At 37.3% G+C, this 24,295-nt stretch overlaps 1 protein-coding gene across 1 annotated transcript in view; it reads right to left on the bottom strand.

Annotated features, from left to right (window-relative positions):
* Positions 1–24,295, bottom strand: part of LOC118749868 — a 126,805-nt gene that overhangs the window by 82,309 nt on the left and 20,201 nt on the right. Inside the window, exon 2 of the mRNA XM_036484647.1 lies at positions 7,139–9,521. Coding sequence (XP_036340540.1) covers positions 7,139–9,228 — 2,090 coding nt within the window. The 5' untranslated portion in view covers positions 9,229–9,521. The remainder of the gene's footprint in view (positions 1–7,138; positions 9,522–24,295) is intronic.

The following is a 24,295-nucleotide window of genomic DNA, read 5'->3' as shown; positions in this document are numbered from 1 at the left end:
GTAGAAGACGAGCTCTAGTCAGAATTTGTTTGCATATTTTAAGCTACTAATTTAAAATATATTTATTTGGTGGGCTTATTAAATAGAACATTCACAATACTAGAGTTCACTTTTTGATGCGTTTGAGTGAAAGTGCGAAAATCGGCAGTTTTTTACAACAAACATATGGCACCGTTATGGCGTCGTTTCGCACAAACGCACAGCAAAGCAACAAAACAAACGCTAATCTTTGCCTTTCGCATTTTCGCATCAAAGAGTGAACTGCCTTAATAAAACCTGTGGACATTTGACAAAACAACTTCTCTCGAGATATGACAATTTTCCAAGATTTCTATCATATACATGAATTTTCAATGCGCATATTTCTGTCTTACCGCCATATTAATATGACTTTGAATATAAAAGTTATGGCAGTCTTATAATAGTCTAAGATCCAACAAGGGTACGACCTTCACCCACCTGTTTCATGGATTAAAGCTATTTTGTATGAAATTTATGTCTTGGCTGAAAAAAGTCCTGGCCAGGATATTTTTAATTAAATACTCAAAAATTATTATTTTTTTTTTAATTTTGTACTTATTTGTTTAATGAACAAATTATAAACCAATCGGAAGTATTAAGCCTATAGAATGTGAAAACGTTGGATTGTCTATTTTTTTCTGGCCTACTTATCGGGTTGGCAGGTATGAACTGGTAAGTAATACTAGTAATTTTCACTCATCTGTTTTTAGAACTTACATTGCACAAGAAGCACATAAGCAGTAGTAGTCGTCTTCAGTTTGAAATACTATGGCTGTTCCATGTCCTGAAGTATTTGGAACAGGGCTATTATGTTGTATTGAATTCGTGCAGTTTTTTGCGAAATGTTAGGAAACGAAATAATTTCAAGGTGACAGCTTTTGAAAAATGGTTTAAATTTAATTAGCGCTGCATTTACACGTTCAATAAATTGCTTCGTATCTGCTCACATGTATGAGTTGTCAAAAACCATTCTTTTGAACATGTTAACCTCATGTAAATGTCAATTATACCAATTCACAAAAACATTTAATAAATGTAAAAATCAGTACAAACTCAGAAAATCAGTAGATTTTGCGTACTGATTTCGGGTTCTTAAAAATCAGTACAATAAAACAAAAAATAAGCACATGTACTGATTAAATCAGCGCAACTGGCCACCCTACTTGTGATCCAGTGCACTGTCACTCCGATAAAACTTCTCTTTCTGCTGGACCAAATATCTGTTGTTGTGCACACAAAGTCAACTTCTTTTAGTTCCGACTTTATCTTCATAGCTTGCATTTCGTAGTGTTCTTCAACTGCACGTAATGGGATCATGGAGTGTATAAAATATTTTAAAATATTTTCAACGAATTGTTCTTGGGTAACTTTATACCCATTTGATCTCCTTTTTACACTGTTTTTGGGTTTGACTATACTTGCTGAATCCTCTCGTTTTTTTCCGTCATTCCTAACCTTTTTCACATATGCTTTGTACTCATCAACGCATTAGTTTCCATGTTTTCGCTTCAAGTGGCTCACAAAGTTCGATGTACAGTTATGATATCCTTTAACTTTAGTGATCACATCCGTAGGACATTTCATATACAATGCCGTGATTTTATTACCTATGGACTCTTCAGGTTAGGACTTGAAACATGTTCCATCAAGTCAGAGAAGACGCGTTTGCGAAGATGACGAGTCCTCGGCGCCGTCAGTTGGGGGCAAATCATTGGCTTAGTAAAAACACTTTACTTAGGTTGACCAAACCAAAACACAAAACACTATGCGATTATTTGCCTTATCCTCACAATGTGTATATTTGTATAAACACGTGCAAGATATTTTTTTGAATTTTTGATTTTTAGATAGATGACAGCTTTTGAAAAAATATTGTCTGATAAAGCTTACTAATTTTATTAAAGTAAAGTACTTATTGCGGGGCACCGAAATTTCGCAGATGGAAATTGCGCATTTAGACATTATTTCGGTTTCAACCGAAACTGTGCATGATTGCTTTATTTATTTTATTTATTTATTTATTTGTAACAGTCTTGCGACTTAAAAGTACAGATAGGTATTTTTAATATATAACAAAGTATGCGTATATGTAAGTTTAAATTTTCAATTACAAAGCTGTTTATGTTTCTAAAACTATCAAATAACCTATATAAATGTATATTGTCTAAGTAGTTTGGTAGCTGGCGAGGCCTAGTCTCCAATCTACCTTTACATATGTACTATGTGCAGCGGGCGGAAGACCTTGTTTCCGCTCCGCGTTGCTCACGAGTTGATAGTCACGGTCGGAAAGGCCGAGTTTCCGATCCATGTTCCCGTCGTCATTAATATGCAAACCCTGACGCTGGATTCCGTGATATGAGGCGGGCGGAAAGGCCTAGTTTCCGCTCCGCGTTATGGTCTGGCTGTTGGGCATTCCGTTCCGTGCTCTCCTACCTAATAGCCAGAGTTTTACAGTGATCAAATAGTTGTCTTTTAAAAACAGCAAAGTTAACACAGTCTTTTACATGTGGCGGTAACTCATTAAAACACTTTAAACCTTTATAAAATATAATTTAATTTTTTTTTTGTCTACCTCTATTTCGTATTTACATATCATAGTTTAAAGTACAAAACCGCGTATCGACAAAATGCAAAACCGCGTATGTAAAGTTGTACAAATTATTTTCTAGAGAGTACAAACGCTCATATTTCAAAATGGTTCTCTTTTTATAAAGCAATCGCATTTCCGGATAGTATATTTCAGGACGAATGGATAAGGATTGAGCCAGGAGCTGGTGTGAGCAACAGCAAATGTCAGTTACTCGGATTTGCAGAATGACGATACGCAGTTTTGTACTTTAATCCACGATATGCATTATTTCGGGTTTGAAACGAAAGTGTGCATATGCATAGTATGGGCAGTTTCCGTATGCACAATTTCAGGGTGCCACTTATTGCATATAAGAAATTCATAAATTTCACGGAAAACCTTTATTATATGCATTCTTTCTTTAATGAGGACCACTCTAAATGGAATAATCCTTTATGAGCAAGGACGTCGCACTATGGGACTACAGCGAGGAGGTTCTGTAACCAATTAGCGACAAGTTTCGGATCGATATCGCACTTGTTGACGTAAAAATATTTCAAATCATACGTCAACAAAACCGATACCGATTCGAAAATTGTCGCTAACTGGTTACAGAATCTGCCTACAAAAATGATATCGTCCGATTCATTCTTTGTATTACGGCCTCGAACCGACATATATATATCTTTAATTTGAATCAATATTAAAAGCTCTATTGGCTCCCCTTAACCGTTTTTTCCATATTTTCCATATCGAGAGTATTGGATACTTAAAAGTATTGACTCAGCACATCACTACTGCTGTCCTCTCGACTGTGACGTCAGCAAAACAGCTGATTCTGTCAAATTCACTGAGAGCCGATTAGCGGTATTGCCATCGGCGCCACCTTCTGTATTCTCTCTACCGTGATTGCAGTCATACGACGATCTCGAAATAGTGCCGAAAGTCCCATTAAATCCCGAAATAGTCCCCTAAATCTCAAAAATCCGGATATAAATCCGGAGAATCCCGAAGTTGTCTCGAAAATCCAAAATATCCTCAAAAGTCGCAAAAATCCCGATATTAGCCACGAGAATCCTGAAAATTCCGAAGTAGTGTCGAAAATCCCGAAATAGACTCTAAAGACCCAAAAACCCTGATATTAGTTCCGAGAATCTCGAAAACTCCGAAGTAGTCTCGAAAACCTCGAAACAGGGGCGAAAGTCCCAATAAATCCCAAAATAGTCCCGCAAGTCTCAAAAATCCCGATATTAGTCACGACAATCCTGAAAACTCCGAAGTAGTGTCGAAAATCCTGAAATAGACCCTAAAGTCCCATGAATCCCAATATTAGTTCCGAGAAGCCTTAAAAGTCCCGAGAATTACGAAATAGTTTTAGAGAATCCCGAAATAGTCTTGAAAAGTCTGATTTAGTCCGGAGCATCAATAAAATCCCGAAATAGTTCCCAAATTGATATATGGTAAGTTTAGGTGAGGTGTGATGAGTTTGTATGTGGTGAGTTGATTTGAGGTGAGGTGAAGTGAGCTGTGGTAAAGTAAGTTGAGGTTAGTGTAAGATGAGGAGTTAATACATGCTAGTGCGAGAAGGCAAACCCCAGCACTCGGTGGTACTCTTTCTTATGTCCATTTCTTTTTTATATAACTACACCTTTGTTTTATAAAAAAAATACTGTATGTAGAATTTTCTAAATCTTGTCATCTTTATTTCCGTATTTTTTATTTAATAGGTTAATTATTTTTAATTGTTTCATAGAACAATTAAAAAAAGTAATTGCAATTAAATTAATTGAAATGTGCAATTACAAATTTAATTGCAATTAAAATTTTAATTGCAAATAATTTAACTGCAATGCACAATTAAAATTTTAATTGCAATTCATTTAATTGTAATGTGCAACTAAAAATTTAATTGCAATTGATTTAATTGCAATTACTTTTTTAATCAATTAACGAGATAATTGAAAAATTAATTGAATTACGCCCAACACTGATAGACGGAAGGCACGCTACGAGTGTTTTAGACGTACGCACACTCCGAGGCCCAAACATCGACTCGGACCACTATCTGGTTGCAGCCAAGATACGCACCCGCCTCTGTGCACAAAAAATGTGCGCCCAAATATGCAAGGAAAGCTTAACGTCGAAAAGCTGCAATCACAACAGACAGCTAGCGCTTTCGCTACTCGACTCTCACACCTGGGGCTCTATTCTGCAACTGTGAGTTTTCAAGTGTACACTGAAAATGGTGTGTACTCTCCATTTTGCGATTCAGGAAAAGTGAGAATTAGTTTTAGCTGTCAAAATTGTGTACACTTCCTAATTTTGCGATTCAGCATGTGTGAGAATGAGTTTTAACTGTCAAAATTGTGTACACTTCTCTTCCGAAAAACTCACTGAACTTTAGTCGGTGAGTTTTTGGTTGTGAGTTTTGCACTCGGTGTACACTACATTTTCTCACAATTACAGAATAGAGCTCCTGCTCTCAGAGAGCACTCTTCAACAAACCTACATATGCGAGCAGTGGAACCACATTTCCCGCTCATTAAGTACCGCCGCAGAAGAAGTAGCCGGATTTCAGCGAGCCCGAAACAACAACTGGTACGATGAGGAGTGTCAAGAAGCTGCAGAGAAAAAAGATGCCGCCTACAGGGCCACGCTGCGATCGGCTGCAACGCGAGCCATGTGGGACCGTTATAGGAAGCTAAAGAGGGAAGCGAAACATATTAGCCGCAATCAAAAGAGAGAGGCCGAAATACGTGAGTGTGAAGAGCTTTAAATGCTGGCCGACAGGAAAAACTCCCAAAAATTTTACCAGAGGGTAAGGCGATTTACGGAAGGTCTTAAGACCAAGGAACAACAATGGCGACCTTGTGACTGATGTCCGGAACGTACTTAAATTATAGAGGGAACACTTTTCCACTCTTCTGTATGGTAGCGGCGCTGAAAGCTATAGAGAAGACGAGCCCCCAGTCGATGATGATGCAGTCGACGTACCACCACCTGACTATGATGAGGTACGAATAACAATAGCGCGCTTGAAAAACAACAAATCTGCTGGAGCTAACAGCCTGCCAGCTGAGTTATTCAAGTACGGTGGCGAGGAGTTGATATGGTGCGTGTATCAACTCTTATGCAGAATATGGTCAGATCAACATATGTGCGACGAATGGAATTTAAGTGTGCTCTGCCCAATCCACAAGAAAGGCGACCCGGCCATTCGCGCCAACTACCGCGGGATCAGCATTCTAAGCATAGGTTCCAAAATCTTATCTAGCGTATTGTGTGAAAGACTGAAGCCCACCGTCAGTGAACTGATTGTGCCTTATCAGTGTGGCTTTAGACCTGACAAATCCACCATATACCAGGTGTTCACGATACGCCAGTTCTTGGAGAAGACCCGGGGAAAAGGATCGACACCACCTATTTGACGACTTTAAAGCCTAAACTCTAAAGCCGCTTTCCATAGCGGCTAAAAACAGATGCCTATACGCCACGTTGTCTGAGTTTGCCATCCCCTCGTACATGGCATGGCTGACATAGTGCAGCGAATTAAAATACAGCGGCTCCGCTGGATTCGTCATGTTGTTCGAATGGACTCCGACACTACAGCTCTGAACGTATTTCCCTCGGGACCCGCCGGTGGTAGCAGAGGAAGAGGGAGTGGGGCCCCACTGCGATGGAAGTACCAAGTGAAGAAGGGCTTCGCTTCACTTGGCATTTCCCATTGGCTTCAGTTGGCACAGAAGAGAAACGACTGGCGTGCTTTGTTGAACTCGGCCAAAATCACATAGGAGGTTACAGCGCCAAATAAGAAGAAGAAGAAGGTGGAAACACTGCATAGTTCCGTTTCCATTAGCTCACTGATTGTTAGCAAGAATTCTGTGATCTACCTACCCTCTTCAGCCTTGATCTCGAACTGTCCCAAATTTCAATCTTCCACAATGCGGATATTCCAAAGCGCCAGTCATCTAACCTTCCTTTCCTACCCGAATCCAAACCATATTGAAAAATAACAAAATTCATAAAATCATCTTTTCTATACCAATACATTTAAAACACTGCTATTATTACAAAAACACTGCACAATTCAAAATCCTACTTTGAATAAGCTTAAGGCCTGCGCTGCCAAAGCTTAAAATCAGCATTAATTTAGAATTTTAATTGTAAGCTATGTTTTGTAGAAATAAATAAATTCATATGAAAATGCTGTCAAAATATTCAGGTACTCAAATATTATGACAGTTGAGCGGGTACGACACTAAAGAGTTGGTGCACTTCCGCGGGGACACTGTATTAAGAAAATGGATTGTTTTATATTCTATCATTCTTGAGCAAACCATACCCCATTTGGAGGCGAAGTCAAATGGTAAATCCATCCATTTGAGTGGACGCAACAATTGCAGGTTTGTGGAGAAGCTTGGTAAATCACAAAACAAAATTGTGAGCTCAAAATATTTTCTCTATTTTTGCATGTATTAAGTTTGCTCTTAAAAATAGTTTTAATTAAAATAATAGAGAAATCTCTAGCTTACATCAAAACAAACTTACCCGCAAATTTCAACGAGTCTTGGTAGGTGCAAATCGGATTGCTGCGGCCCCAAATTACTATCTCCTCTGACGCTCCCAACACTCACTTTCTGTCGGCTGTCTTGAGGGCTAGCACGCACCCCCGCCGACAACTCTGAGCCACTACCGTTAATATGGTATTGATTTTCGATTTTTCTTCTCGCATAATTCGCTTTTGTGGTCTGGTAGTTGGCATCCCAGTAGTCTTCGGCATCATCGCAATGCGTGGATATATTGCGATAACCCCCATTGCACTTGGAACTGCCACCAATTGGGTTCACAATCGACACACTGGTATCACCGCCATCATCTGAGCCACAACTGAAAGGGGTAGTCGCCGGATGCAGGTAATCATTGTCATTGTTGGAAAATGGACCATCGCCACCACCACCGCTAATACCGCAAAAGTCATCCACCCCATTCGCACCTCCTCCAATTGAACCGCTATCCAAGTCAGGTTTCCGAGTATGCATTACGCGGTTACAATTTCCACCATTCGGTCCATTTCCACTGTTACCGCAGATACGTGAAGTCATTTCAATATTTTCTGTGCGCGCCGATGGCATTGAACTCCACAGTCGCATTTTACGCTTACGTCGGGGCGAACAAAAACAAATTGCGGCGAATGAAGAACCCACCACGAAAAGAAGAGCAATGAGGAAGCAAATCAGCACAATTTGTCCACCCGATGGCGCTTCAGTCGGGCGCCGTATAACAGCCAATGTGACAGATGCTTCCACTTTACCGGCTTTGTTCTCTGCCGCGCAAGTATAAATACCCGCATCCTGCATGTCAGCCGAGAGTATGGTTAGATTTGAAGCATTTCGCAACATGTTTACTATGTATATCTTGCGACCTTGTGTTGCTGCCATAGTAAGAGGACCCGCAGATGGAACACCATATTCCGTTAAGTTCGCTACTACACGATTTTTCACCATCCACCGGACCGATGGCTCTGGAACCCCCTCTACAAAGCAACTCATAGTAATATTGCGCCCTTCTACTCCGTGCGCCGTTGTGTTGGTAGCGATTATTTGTGGCACGCAGGCAAAGTCATCCAGATCAATTTTATCCCAAGTTTTTCCCGCGACTCGCGATGGTGCTAGACATGAGGGTGGTATGTCATATGGAATGTTCTCACGTAGCATCCAAGAGCGTAGTGGTAGCAGTGCGCAGGAACAATTCCATTGATTTCGTGCCAGTTCGATGCCGTGCAAATTTTTGAGCGATGTTATTGTATCTGAGCACACCTCACTCAATTTGTTCCCGTCTAACTTGAGCCACTCCAAGGAGGACTCAAGTCCCGCGAAGGCCATCACCTCAATCGTCGCCAATTTGCAGTCGGACAAATCTAGTCGCACTAGCTGAGACACAAATCCGAAGGCGTCGTCATGCACTATCGAAATGGGATTACCATTGAGTTTGATTTCGCGTAGCTCTGGTATAAATTGAAGTGCCTCAGTGGGAACGCTGCTAAGCAAATTATAGCTCAGATCCAGTTCGATCAGATTAATTAGATTTCGAAAGGCAAAACGCTCAATAGCACGTAACCGACATTTAGCCAGATATACTTTCTGGAGATTAAGTAAGTTCACTGATGCGAAGGTGTCGTGTGGTATGTTGGCGATATCGTTGACAGTTAAGTCTAGAACCTGCGTTCCAGCGTCCAGTGGCACCGGAATATGTGTGAGATTCGCATTAAGGCACAAAACTGATTCTTTGCCGCTCTTCCACTTGCACTCGCACATGCTAGGACAGTCGCCTACCGTAGGATGGGCTAAACTAACGCAGCAAAGCAGCCAAAGTAGTTGCGCAAGCGGGATCGTGAGTATGCTTTGCAGCGACGTTTGCAACGCGGATAGAGGCAGATGAAAACCGATTGACATTTGACGCGTGGGCAGCGGGTGCCCTTGTATTCGACGCACCTTTGCAGCTACCGTTATCTGACGCGAACTACTGTCGGAACAATCGTTGTAATTAGATTGGAAACATTTATGCGGTCGGACTTCAGTCGACGCGTAAGCTTCCTGATCATGATTGCATTGCAATATGGTTTGCTTGTGACGAGCCATTGCATTTCCGGTTACAGCAGGTTAAAATCTTTGCTTTGAAGTGGTGCCACATTGAGGTGACTCCGTAGCGATGCAGGATTGGGTGGCCGAAGCGGTGGTAGGGTTGTTGCCAAACGTGAAAAGGCATTCAATATATGTATTGACTTTTGCTCGCAGGTCTTTTGTCTCTAACATGTGATTTTTCCATTGCTTTGCTTAGTGGTCTGTCTGTGCCTAATATAAAAACAAAAAAGCGTAGACGTGGAACACTTCAACATTTCGAATAGCGGTCACGGTGATAAATGTTGACGGATCTGCAATAGAAGTAAGGAACACGTAGAAACAAATTTTATTTTTTCTGGGTTAAATTCAACAATTTTTATTGAGCTTGAGGCAATTTTTAATGAAAAACTATTGTGGAAACGCATCAATAATTTTGAAAAAAATGGTAGAAGCGATGGCTATTTCGGAAATCACCACATTTCCTCATCAGACTTCTTTCAGTGGGACTCGATCCAACGACCCCACCTGACTCAGCCAGTTGCCTACGCACCGTGCTAGGTTCGCCTTGTAAATTCTTGTTACTTTTTTCCACTTTTTCATTTGTGAAGCCAACTACAATCAAGCGCAGCTATTCCAGTGCCATTTAAACTTGATCATGTGGTTGTTGGTTTTGTTGGTTTTTGTTAATAATCCTATTTTTAGAATGTTTAACTTTTAGGTTTGCTAGTCCTTAAGTTACTTGTTTGAGCTTTAGGCCGTTTTTATTGAAACACTATTGTGGAAAAGCAACAATAATTGAGTAGTCCACTTGCAAACAGCGTTACAAACATCTATAACAACAAGTAAAATCCAAGTTGTATCTTTTTTATTATCTGAAAATTTGGACAAATAAGAGCCTAATAACATTAAAAAACAAAATCGCAGTATGATAGTTTTTGCAAATTTTATATATAAAAAATTAATATAGCGAGTTTTGAAACAGTAACCTTTACATAGCTAGCTTTTTATAGCTTTTCGCGTTCTCTCTTCCATGAAGATTGGTCTGCTTCTTTTTTACGACGTCTTCCACTAGACACCGCAACTACCACGTTTTCTTGCAGTGTTCTAAGTTCATCAGAAGGTGGAGACTTTTTAACTTGTGTAAATACGTACAATAAATATTGTAGCAACTTTTGAAAGTGTATATATACATACAGTAAGTATTATAGCGACTTTTGCTAGAGTGTCTAACATTTGATGCTATTTTTTTTTTCAGAATATATAAGGATTTTGCACTGTATTGTTAGTGGACATGAAACTACTTTAAATACTAGTATGTTAACCACCAAAAACTGGAAATCGAAAACATTTTATATAGAGCACTTTGCAAGTGGACTACTCAATTTTGAAAAAAGGGTAGAAGTGATAGCTATTTCGGAAATCACTACATTTCCTTATCAGACTTCTTCCAGTGGGTGAGTCAGCTAGGGTCGTTGGATCGAGTCCCACTGAAAGCAGTGTGATGAAGAAATGTGGTGATTTCCGAAATAGCTATCACTTCTACCATTTTTTCAAAATGATTGTTGCTTTTCCACAATAGTTTTTCATTAAAAACGGCCTCAAGCTCAATAAAATTTTTTGAATATAATTGTTATAAGGCCATAAAATAACAAAAAACTAATTTTCTGGGATAAGGTATTAATAATGCATGAGTTGGAAATAGGGGAACATATTAAAAAACAAGTAAGAAAGTCTAAGTTCGGGTGGAGCCGAACATTAAATACCTGGCGCAAGTATTAAATATACGTTTTTTCACCTTTCCGAAACCTACCGCTAGATGGTAAGCCGGGGTGTATCAATTTTGAGTAAATTAGCGTCCTTAAATTTCGAAATATTGCAGATTCAAGCATTTCTGAAATTTACCGTTATATGAAAAGCGGCCGCAATTTTAGTCCGATTTCAATAATTTTCAACGTTTTGCTTTTATGTGGCAAGCACAACAAAAATACCGAGTTTGGTACAAATTGATAGAACGGTTACCGATATACATATATGTGGTCATAAGTGGGCGGTGCCACGCCCATTTTCCAAAATTTAACCATAAACGTATTTCTTGGTAAAGAATTGTTGCGAGCATCAATTTTGAATAAGTTAGCTTTAATATTTACTGATTTATCGAAGATTTTGTATTTCTCTAAATTACCGTTATATGGGATGTGGGCGTGGTTATTGTCCGAGTTTTTAAATTTTCGGCCATTCAGTATGCTGTATCAAGGCCAACAACTGTGCCAAGTTTGGAAGAAATTGGAGCAGCGGTTACCAAGATATACACATGTAGCCATAAATGGGCGTGGCTACGCTCATTTTCCAAAAATTTATAATATTCTTAGTTTTCGTCTGAAAATTATTGTAAATGTAAATTTTGAGTGAATTATATTCAGTAGTTACAAAAATATCGCAGTTTTCGTATTTCTGGAAATTACCGTTATATGGGAAGTGGGCGTGGTTGCAGTCAGATTTCGCCCATTTTCAATACCAACCTACCTTGGATTAACAGAAACCTACGTACCAAATTTTGTTGAGATATCTCAATTTTTGCTCGAGTTATCGTGTACACGGGCGGACGGACAGACGGACGGACAGACAGACATGGCTTAATCGAATTCTCTATTCATTTTGAGCATTTATGTATACATTTGTCTATATCTATCTCGACTCGTTTTGGCTGTTACAAACAACCGTTATGTGAACAAAATTATTATACCCTTGTGCACAAGTGCGCTCGGGTATAAAAAGGCGTGAGTACTAGGTACTCATGAAATTTGATGTGTAAACATATGCGAACGGCAAATCATAAAAGTACGTTTACATATAAATATAATCTCAATCAAAGCTCGTTAGCTGTCAAATTGGTTGTGCTTGTTATTCACACAACTCGAGGAAAAGTTAAACTTCTTCTCTGTGCCACAGTGGTCACTTTTTTCTGCAACACATATTATGCCATTTAAATATATTTTAACTGAATATTTTATTAAAAATACACAGAGAAGATAATTTGCAAAAAACCCTACTGAAAAGGGAAAAAAAATTTTAAACAAAAAAATTTAATACAAAAACTTGAATTGTTTTAACCATAACCGAAAATTTGTTTGTGTAAATATTCATTTGTCAGTGCTGTCAATTGAAATTTCCTCAATTAAATAGGAAAAAAGCAAACAGAGTTGATCACAAATTGAGCCAGATTTCTATCAGTATCACATCGATGTTGAATTTGCGCAACTTTTCTTTTCCCAAATAATGTAAAATAATAAATGAAATCTCGATCGGAGATCACTGAAACGCAGCTAGCAACTGTATAAGCGAAAAGCAATATTGCCACTTTTTCTCATTAAAGCATGTTCGAATCGTGGAAATTTTGGAAGATCACAGGGTTGCTTTTAGCATTTAGATTCTTAATGCAAAAATGGAGTTGCATTTAGGTGAAGAATTTTGTATGGATAAATGAACATTTAGAGTAGCATTTAGAGCTAAATGCGCTTAATGTGCTTTTACGCGTAAGCAAAAACAGCCCATTAGGCGATTCAGTTACATACATACAAATGTAGGTTAGGTAAGAAATTAAACATTAATTTCACTTAATTTTATTCATTTTGCTGATTTAATTTTTTTATTCATTTTCATTTTTAAATCTTTTAATACATGAAATTATCGGGCGTTAAAATATCTTGGAAACACCGCATCAGTTATTGTTTTTGAGCTTATAATTTGAGCATTTCTATTTGTATATATTCCTAAATTTAGTTTTTCTTTTCGGAATATAATCTGTGGTTCATGTAAATGAGAGCGATTTTTGGAGAGTTGTGTAGAGATTGAAGTTGCAGGATTTTACCCGATGCTTTTTTGTTCCGTACGTTTTGCTGTTACACCCTTTTTACTCTCACTTCAGAGAGTGATTTTGCTGTTTGACCCTTTTCCAAGATTTTACACGAAAAGTATTGGATCAGAGCTATTATATCATCCATACATATGCATATTATATATACATATATTCATGTATGTTCATCAGTTATCAACGGTCCCAGTTAAAATGATTTCAGTACTTTTTTAAATTTTCGCCTTGCTTTTTTATCAAAATAGACTACTAAACCTATGCTTAAAACCATCTACGAATATCAAAACCAGGGCATGAATCACGTATGTCGACAATCGTCTGAACGATATCGTGTCGAGATAGTCTTGCTTCATAAAAATTAAAAATTTTTTGATCATTTGTGCGATATCGTCAACTCGATTCCAGGTTTGCTTCACGTAACAGTAACAGTAACACGTAACAGCAACACAAATGCATAAATCAGTGTTTTGACAACATCGTTTTGTCAGTATCGTTTGAACGACTATCGTTTCAAAGTTACGTGATTCATGCCCAGTTGCAACAAATGAGTCCATACATATGTATGTACATACATAGGTACAAAGCCGTATGCATGTGCGGATTTTATATAATCGGAAGTAATAATCATTTGTATCGCATTTCCTCTTTCTATGCATATGCCTAAATGTATGCAACCATTTACAAAAGCAAGCAAACACGGAGTGCTTCTAATGAAAATAAAAATTTTATGCTGAAATACACATTCTAAGCCCTTCAGAATTTTGTGCTAGGATATGTGTTACAGCTTCGCAAATTTTACCCCTACCGAAACCAAAGATGTATACACATCAATAAGTCCTTCCCTTCTAACGTTTTTGGCGCTCAATTGCTATAATCTTTTAGCCCTCTCAAACAACTTCACCTAGAGGTTTTGGTAGCCTTTTCCACTGCAAATGTAATCTAAACAGTGCAGCTGCAATAAGCTGTACATATTAGATATTTTAAAAATGTGATTAAGTGGTATAGCTAAAGTATGTACTTGCCATTAACAGGTCTATTCTGCGCGTTACCGAAGATTTTGTAACCGGGAAATTTTATTACCAAAAATGTTACCAGTTCTTGTCACCGCGATTCTAGCAACGTTGGTAATGCAGTTAAAATATTCAGCGATTCAACTATGAAGAATTGTGCAAATTCTGGCATTGCATATTTCACGGGGCAATACTTTGTTACCAGCTTATGAGAAGGTTACAAAATTTACCGGTTACAAGAGTACACAGAATGCGAAAAGGGTTTAAAAATTGACAGGAACTTTATTTACCGGTTACAAACTTTTTATTACCAGCGCAGAATAGACCTGTTAAAGACAGTTTTGGCCGTGCTGGTAGCAAGAAAAAAGTACGGCAACCATTCGTTTTTTCCACCCAAGAGCCTTTTACTTGTTGTGTAATGTTAGCGCGATTTCTTGCCTTCCTACAGCCAGCGGCTTGACACTTTGCAAAACTTTTGTTTTTTTTTGGTCGTACACTTAGGATAGGGATTGCGGCTGAATTGTATGTAGTTATTAAAGCAATGTACGCACATTTCATAAGGGCAGTTCGAAAGTAGTTATATGTGCTAACTACAGCACAAATTTATTAAGACTACTTCAAATGAGATAAAATAACTCTCTTCTTGGTGTACTTAATAGTACTTGGTCGGGTTTAGTTATTATTAAAAAGACTTGGTAGGATAACCTACTAGCATAGTTGAATATGGCGAAATAAGTAATCAGTTAGTGAAAATCTGCTTTTTATGTGAGCCTTTTAGTTGGGAAAATGTATAATAACAAAACCATTATCTCATAGGTTAATTCTGAGTGGTAAAAAACCATTTGTGTGCCAACAGTTCTGAACGAATGGAGAAAAAATTACAACTGTTCTTTCATCAGGAATATGCGAGCTCTCACATATTTGGTAAAACAAATTATTTTTTATTACTGGAAATATCGAATCGACGGGTAATCCGCCGTACAGTCCTGATTTGGCACAATTATTAGTTTTTGTTCCCGTACATCAAGAATAAACTGCGCGGACAAGGATTTTCATCGGAAAGAAGAAAAAGCTGGTGATACGCTCAAAGCCCACCCAGGGCTGCGAACCACTCCAAAAATCGGTGCAAACTTTTTAGTAACAATTTCTAGGAAACATTTTTTAAATTTTAAGTCGATTTTTGGCAATTTTCCACGTATTTTCTTCCATGTAAAGTATGCTATAGCCTCACCAATAAAATTATTTCAAATCAACGCGATCAAGGCGAAATTAGAAAAATTTTAATAAACTTTTTAAGGCTTGGGCAAATGGTGAGCCTAGCCGAGTAGACAAAAATAAACATCCTCTGGATTTTGAATTTACCCTCAAAATCTGGGCTTAATTCTGAAACCCTAATTTTGGGTAGGCTGGAGTTTACACTAGGCCTTAACTTCATACATATGTACCAGAGCTGTGAAACTGTGAAATCATTTAAAATTTTAATCATGAAATATCTACAAGTAAGATTTCATTCTATTTTCTTTCGTCTGGTAGTGTGGCTTATATTTATACAACCATTAAAAAATAATAATTTATTTCACGCAGCAAGGTGGTAAATACCTGAATGAAAAACTGAGAATGCTGAAGTAAACAGAATTCAATACTGAATTAGCTTCCAGATGAATGAATACTTTGCTATGTGTGCATTCTCTAATTCAGTGCCAATCAAATTTTATACGATAAGAAAAATATGTAGGTTTAGATTGTGGAATAATGAGGTGTATGAACTTTAAAACGATATTGACATAGTGTCGCGTATCAATGCACAGCGGCCGCGCGGGCTAAGCCATGTCCTACGAATGGATGCTTATGCTTGGACTCCTCCACTCATGAAACGCTGCTTGATACATATGAACATATTGTACAAATTTATAATTTTGCTTGTTTAAAAACTGAGTGCAAAATGTTCCAAGACAATTAGTATCTATATTTTTTTTCTTTAAAAGATTGGAAAATATGCAGAACATGAAGTAATCATGCATAACAACCATTGAATGATAGCAGCTTTAATCATTCAGTGTATAGTTTATCCACATACATATAATGTCCTTTTTTAAAATACACATGTGCCCATTTCGGGCGCCCACCCCTTTATGACCAGGTTTTATTTGTAAAAAACGATATTTTCATTTCCCAATACCAGGCAGTCACACAGGTGAAGTAACAAGTTTTCTATTTCTACGTACACAATTGTTTGTATAAATTTTTAAATTTCCAAAATTCTACTTTGTAAAGTTCAAAGGCTTCTACAAAAAAAATTAATTTAAATGTTCTACAAACAAATTTATACGTATAGAAAGCTTGCTACTTGGGAAATAAAAATATCTCTTTGTTCAAATTTTAGTTCGCTACATAAAATTGATCGCAAGTTTCCTTCAAAAAGATGCAGTTGGTTTTAAAAAGCATTGACTGAATATCTAAAGCTGGTACGTACTTTTGGTCATAGGTAATGCTTTACCAAATTGTAGCAGTGGTAGAAAAGCAGAAGCAAAACGACTATTTTCTCCTATAAAGATTTTCTTCTAGGGTCAAGGCATATTTTTTCAGTGTAGTACTGAATGATCAAAACTTTTTGCATTCAACCAACATTTACATGCACGATGATTGCGAGTGCTTTTGTTACATTCACACTCTATACTGAATGGAACTCTACCATTCAATAACACATTACATTTGTTTTTGTTTCAAAATAATTTAAGCCACTCAGGAATGAGTTTTTTTTTATACAACCAAGCAATCAAAATTTTGAAAAGAATGCCAAGTGAATGCAGATCCTACTGATTCAATAATTTTACAGCTCTGATATATACCATGGCGCAATAAACAGGCGAAGTTATAAAACAGCTTTCTCGCTTTAATTTCTGTCATTCGGCTGCCTTATAGTCAAATTTTAAAGGAAATTTTTCAAATAAGGCAATGTCAAAATCTTTCTTCTCGCTTTAATTACTTCACCTGGTATAATTCCGCCATGGATACGTACAAGCATGATTCAAAAAAGAAGGTAGTTTCACTCAATGATTTTTGCCGCCATGTTAGCTATTTGACTTTTGCTGGCATTATGACACCTCTATCAAAATCAAGCTACCAGCCACAAAAAAAAAATATTTTTCAACTGCCTTTGAAAAAATTTCAAACAACAGATTTTAAAACGAAAAGTCAGTAATTTTAATAAAATCAAAAATTAATTGCGCATTTGAAAACTGTAGGAATCTTATAAATTTGTGCAAGGATTCCAGATTGAAATTTTTCAAATTTTCCCGTTTATTAAAAATAAGCCGTTAGAAGCTGGTAAGGTGAAGGAATAAAATCTTCCCGAAGTGCGATTAGTTTGTTCAAAGTAATATACCTATGTATTTCCTCAATTTCAGAGGTTCTTGGAGAAACTCAATCGTATGTAAGTATATTTGCATACATATGTACATTATACTACATATATCACTCCCCACAAAAAAAAAAATCGGTACTGTTTTTCCATTGGAATTATAAAATCTATCTATTCTTATCTATTATGAATGAAAATAGGTTTTCTACAGTTTTTTTTTTTGAAAAAAATCACCTCAGATGGCAAACCAGTTTAAGCATAGAAACCGAAACCTTTTTTAGTGATGCAGTCCAATGTACATACATAGTACATAAATAAAAAAATTGCAGATATTTTATAAAAATCTGCAAATCTTTACGGCCCTGACATGCCTTCCTCTTTTCAGGTTTCCTGAGGTGAATTAATGTAATTCGCTATTTGCATGTTACTACGCAAACCTTCTAAACAAAATTATTGCACATTTTAAAACTCCAAAAATTAACAATTTAGAATTGTCTGAAAGACTAAGAACCATCAAAAACTACAGAAACTCCCATCCCAAAATACCATCAATTATATTTTGTTAATACCAATGTGGTAACGCTGCTTCTAAAATGTACAATTTATGAAACTTCAAAAATGCCTGTAACCGTCAAAAAAGTTTGAAGTGAAACTACCTTCTATTTTTTTATCATGCGTACAAGTATACCTTTGGTAAAAATGACAGTATACAGGAATCCAGAAAGAAAAACAAAAGGTGTAAATATGCTTATTTGACAATTTGTTTGAAATGACAATATCCATATTTGACAATTAATACGTTAACTGATGTGTTTGTGTTAGTTGTTTATTTAAGTTAACCCTCAGATAACACGTGTTTACAAAACATACACATATTTTTTGCAAAACCGCATATGGTATTCTGACTCCTTAATAAATAATCCTAAAAATCGTATAGCAGAGATTTTTGCTAACCAAGTCATAGTAAATAAATAATATAAAAAAAAACTTTTTAATATACAACGCTTTTATAAATGGACTAAAAAGTAGAAAATAATATTTCTCAGTCCCATAGAATTGGTTTTGATAACTTTTGATTTTGAAATTTTAGCAAAAGTCATTATAAACAATCTATGAAATTGAAAATGAAAAACGTGGAGCGCATGCAATACAAAGCATTCGATTTAATTGACAATAGTCAAACTACATAACGTAGACCTAAAATTTCTACAGCGAAAGTAGAACTTTGAAATCGATTTTAAGCGATCGTTATTCATATACCCACATACATACATACATATATTACTTTTCATATCAATTCAAGTGTATTATTGTGTGTTGTATATTAAAAAGTTTTTTTTATATTATTTATTTTCTACTTTTTAGTCCTGTCTGAATAAAATTTTGCAATAGATATTAAAATAATTCAACGATATTAATAGAAAGGTGCCCACACATGCATTTACATATGTATGTACATACAAACGAGCACCAATTAATTTTATTTAAAGAAATGGCGTGTCGTCTATTTCCGCTGTAGCAAACGTAGTACATAGGGCGACATCTAGATGTCATCTACCTCGCCCTATTCACTACAGCTGTCGCCCTATGCACTATGCTTTTTTATAGGAACTTTTCAAAGCTTTGCTTTGGTGTCGGACACACAACATTGAAAGTTTCTGGATCCACAACATTGAAAGTTTCTGGACGCACAACATTGCAAGTTGATAAAAGCGTTGTAAAATACACATGGTTTTCAAGTTATTTTTGTACATTATTTATATTTCCGCATTGGATAGATTGAGATTGAGATTGCTTTGACGGAACTGATTCCGGATGCAATCGCTTACACTTTGGGTTCGGTTTTAAAATGATTCTGCTGTTGGTGGCAAAGACATGTGGCAAGCTAGCTCCCATTGTTTTTTTTTTTGACAGTCGCGCGGTACGATGAATACGTAGTCACCGCACTCCGCACTCCCCATAAAAAACAATTATGCGGCATTATTAGTTTTTTCGCTTTCTATATTTATTTTTGGTATAGATCTTTTTCAGTTCACGATTTCAAAAAAATTTAAAATTCAAACTACCAAAAAGGTTAAAAATGTGACAACAAATTTTAAAATTTTAACTAACACACTCAAGCAATTGTCAAATATGGATATGAGAAAAATTAACCCATTGGGAAAATAGGTAAGCACCTTACGAGGTAAGCCATGTTTTCTTTCAGTTTTTAGTACCAAAAGTGTCATCATGGCCTATGTCATCTATTAGTAAAGCGCAAAATGAACACCTCCGACGACACATTACGTTGTCATTTGCAAAATAACGTGCAGCCGAAGTTATTTCCAAGCGCCGAACTACTCCGAGCGACTGCTCTGCATTATGCGTAACTTACTTTGTAAAGCGACTCAGAGGTATGTCTGATACCAAATGTACATTCTTAATTCCTACTTACGTAAGGCGGCCACGTCTTTGTTAAAGTAAAGGAGATTCGGCAGGGAAGTGGTAAGGACCGCTAGGTGAAGGGCAATGCCTTACCAGCAACTTACACTTCACCCGGCTGTCCTTACCACGTCACTGACGAATCTGCCTTACTTTAACAAAGACGTGGCCGCCTTATGTAAGTAGGAGTTTAGAATGTACATTTGTTATCAGACTCTGCAGTACGAAGGAGCGACTACAGGACTGCTGAATCGGTAGCTACCTGATAAACTCCGTCAATTACCGACCGACTAGTTGCAGTGTATTTCATCGATTACTTTTACAAGGCAATATCCTAGGCGGTAGTCACCATCGGCTCTCTCTGCACTACCGGGAGTTACTAAAGTAGTCACTTGCGTGGTTTATGGGCGCCCCCTGTCGTAGTTTTTCGCTATCCCGCTTACGATTGGTTCGACTCTGCACTACCATGTGCACTACAACGGATTAGTAGAGTAGCTACTTACCTAGGAGTCGGTGCGATAGCGGTTCAAAAGTAGCGATTGACTCCAGCAGTACTGGAGGGGACATACTTCTGAGCCGATTTACAAAGTAAGTTACGTGTAATGCAGAGCAGTCGCTCGGAGTAGTTCGGTGCTTGGAAATAACTTCGGCTGCACGTTATTTTGCAACTGCCAACGTAATGTGTCGTCGGAAGTGTACTTTTTGCGCTTTACTAGTAGATGACATTGGCCATGATGACAATTTTGGTACTAAAAACTGATAGAAAACATGGCTTACCTCGTAAGGTGCTTACCTATTTTCCCAGTGGGAAATGTCATTACTTGGCACACTGTCTACACTGTGGTTTGAATGTATTGGTTGACATTTTTTCATAGTTGTCGTTTTCGTTAACCTAAATGAAATCCAATTTCAATATTTTCTTGTAGTGAAAAATATTTTCAAGCACATAAAATAATAACGAGTAAAACAAAATTCCAAGCAAATCAGGCGTGAAGCGTAAGCTATTATGACCGGATGTAGTTCCTACATAAGTCATACCCTGTTCCGAGCACAACTTTGAGTGAATAATGGCGGACTGACTTTTGGAAATGTTCCCATCGATTAGGGGTAAAACAAGTATTACTTAGCTTAAAGGTAGAGCTCTCTAATCTTCAAACATACCACTCGTGTAGTGGATACCTCCATAGCTTTTATGAAATATGTACACAAAAACATATCCCCACGATCGAGCAAATGCAAGAAATTTGTATGTATTTGTCCAGCCGCTTATTCTCATTTGCAAGAGGATAATGCCCGTTTGTCAACCGTATAAAATGTTTGTACATATCGTTGCTACCATGTCAAACTACCGAATGTGAAAATGGGAACTTTTCAGGAAAGCGAGAAATCTCTTCTAAAAAATGTTGTTGTCATTAGGAAAAGGTGTGGAATTCGACACTTTGTTAAAGCCAGTATCCTCTGCTTTTAAAAATACTCGAAATTGAACGCTTTTCTAACTTGCGTTTCATTCTAAACGCATGCGCAAGGTAACGTAATTGAAAAGGCATTTTTGCACATTCTATAGTTAGACATGGTAGCGACGATATATGTATACATACCAGAGAGTCCAGATTTGGCGATTTTACGCCAATTTGGCGATGTTTTTTTGGATATTTACGCGTAAAAATTTAGGAAATCGCCCTAATCGAAGAACTTTTGAAACGATTCATCTTCTTCTTCTTTTTTGGCGCTGTAACCGCCTAAGCGATTTTGGCCGAGTTCAGCAAAGCACGCCAGTCGTTTCTCCTCTGTGCCAACTGACGCCAATTGGAAACGCCAAGTGAAGCCAAGTCCTTCTCCACCTGATCATTCCATCGCAGTGGGGGCCTCCCTCTTCCTCTGCTACCACCAGCGGGTTCCGAGTTGAATACTTTCAGAGCTGGAGCGTCGGTGTCCACTCGAACGACATGACCAAGCCAGCGGAGCAGCTGTATTTTAATTCGCTGCACTATGTCCATATCATTGTAAAGCTCATAGAGCTCATCGTTCCATCGTCTGTGGTATTCGCCGTCGCCAACGCGTAAAGGCCCGTAAATCTTCCGCAAAATCTTTCTCTCAAACACTCCAAGAGCCGCCTCATCGGATGTTGGCATTGTCCATGCTTCCGCGCCATTTGAAACGATTACCTAGTCAATTAAATACTTTTAAAAAAGCTTTGATTTTGTCACCTGAAAAGTATGTGAATCACAAGAGGGAGAGTTTCAGGGACCTGCCAATTCACTATTTGACTTTGAAGGAAAGAAATGCAGCGGAAACTGAATATTTAAAGCTTTTAACTTACCCATGGATTAACTTTTCTCAGAACCATTCCATCCGACTCTGAAGAATTTTGGATAATTGCTTACGGAGTGAAAACCGCAACAGGCAATAAAATGTTTGGAAATATTTATATACAAGTAAATTCATACTTTATCCTTTCCGCACTCACATGCTTTGTTGAGCGCGTTTTTTTCCGTAATGAATTCAACAAGAACTAAGATTCGAAATAGGATGAGGTTGGAAAGCCTTAATTCAATAGTTCGAATAAAGTGTTATATGAAGGCTAATAGTTTCTGCTGCAATACGTTTCCAACATCAAACAGTATGTTATCAAGGTTTAATAGCTCAATATATATGACAACAACAAAAATGTAAATCATTCAAAAAGCGGATTGTACGATTAATCATTTAATATGAGTTATAATAAATTAAGTAATTGCGCAGTCCTATTGCAAAATGTGTTGAAACAAATATTTTTAAAAAGTATGCTTATTTTTAGAGAAAATTGTGTGTACATCACTATTATATAAGTGATTTGTGTTATTTATTATTACCCTCTGAAGGTATTATATTCGTTTTTGGTTTTAAAAACTGTATTATGACAAGATATCATTTTTAAAATAAAAGATTTTTTAAATCTATTTCATGAATTTTATTTAAAAAAAAATTTGCGATTTTTGGCGATTTTTTTTCAAAAATCGCACGTTTTTTTAAACAATCTGGACACCCTGATACATACTAAAGGCCAGCGCAAGTATATTTGCCGCATTATGTTCAGTAAGTACTCTTTGCATTGTACTCTACTCACAACACATTGTTAAAGCGCAGTTACCCACGGACGTAGAATCGGAGAACGTGTCAGCTGACACGATCTATCTTATGGGATCTGCGTGTTAACAAAAACTTACCACCGCATGACCGTGACGTAGACGTTGGTTCTCTCTCTCCTTCTATCAACACTACGCTACGTACACATTCGTGGGCACATATGTAATACTTCTATATTGGCAGTAAGCTAACTTCTCAATGTGTAAGCATTTCGAAATCAAAGCGAGACAGTCTAGTACGGTTTTTGTCAATGTATTGTGTACTTTAGTGCCGTTTTTATACCCGAGCGCACTTGTGCACAAGGGTATATTAATTTTGTTCACATAACGGTTGTTTGTAACAGCCAAAACGAATCGAGATAGATATAGACAAATGTATACATAAATGATCAGGATGAAAAAAGAAATCGATTAAGCCATGTCTGTCTGTCCGTCCGTCTGTCCGTCTGTCCGTCCGTCTGTCCGTCCGTCCGTGTACACTATAACTCGAGCAAAAATTGAGATATCTCAACGAAATTTGGTATGTAGGTTTCCCTTAATCCAAGGTAGGTTGGTATTGGAAATGGGCGAAATCGGACTGTAACCACGCCCACTTCCCATATAACGGTAATTTCCAGAAATACGAAAACTGCGATATTTTAGTAACTATTGAAGATAATTCACTCAAAATTGATATTTACAATAAGTTTTAGACGAAAAATAAGAATATTATAAATTTTTGGAAAATGGGCGTAGCCACGCCCACTTATGGTTACATGTGTATATCTTGGTAACCGCTGCACCAATTTCTTCCAAATTTGGCACAGTTGTTAACCTTGGTATAACATACGAAATGGAAAATTTTTAAAATCGGACAATAACCACGCCCACATCCCATATAACGGTAATTTAGAGAAATACGAAATCTTCGATAAATCAGTAAATATTAAAGCTAATTTATTCAAAATTGACGCTTGCAACAATTCTTTACCAAGAAATACGCTTAAGACAAAATTTTGAAAAATGGGCGTGGCACCGCCCACTTATGATATATGTATCTCGGTAACCGTTCTACCAATTTGTACCAAACTCGGTGTGGTTATTGTGCTTGGCAAATAAAAGCAAAACGTTGAAAATTATTGAAATCGGACTAAAATAACGGCCGCTTCTCATATAACGGTAAATTTCAGAAATGCTTGAAACTTCAATATTTCGAAATTGAAGGACGCTCATTTACTCAAAATTGATACACCCCGGCTTATCGTGTAGCGGTAGCTTTCGGAAAGGTGGAAAACATATATTTAATAATTGCGCCGGG

The sequence above is a fragment of the Rhagoletis pomonella genome, unplaced genomic scaffold (genome assembly GCF_013731165.1).
Source record: "Rhagoletis pomonella isolate Grant_MI unplaced genomic scaffold, Rhpom_1.0 Rhpom_scaffold_00071, whole genome shotgun sequence".
Taxonomy (NCBI): Eukaryota; Metazoa; Arthropoda; class Insecta; order Diptera; family Tephritidae; genus Rhagoletis; species Rhagoletis pomonella.
This window is presented reverse-complemented; position numbering and strand designations above follow the sequence as displayed.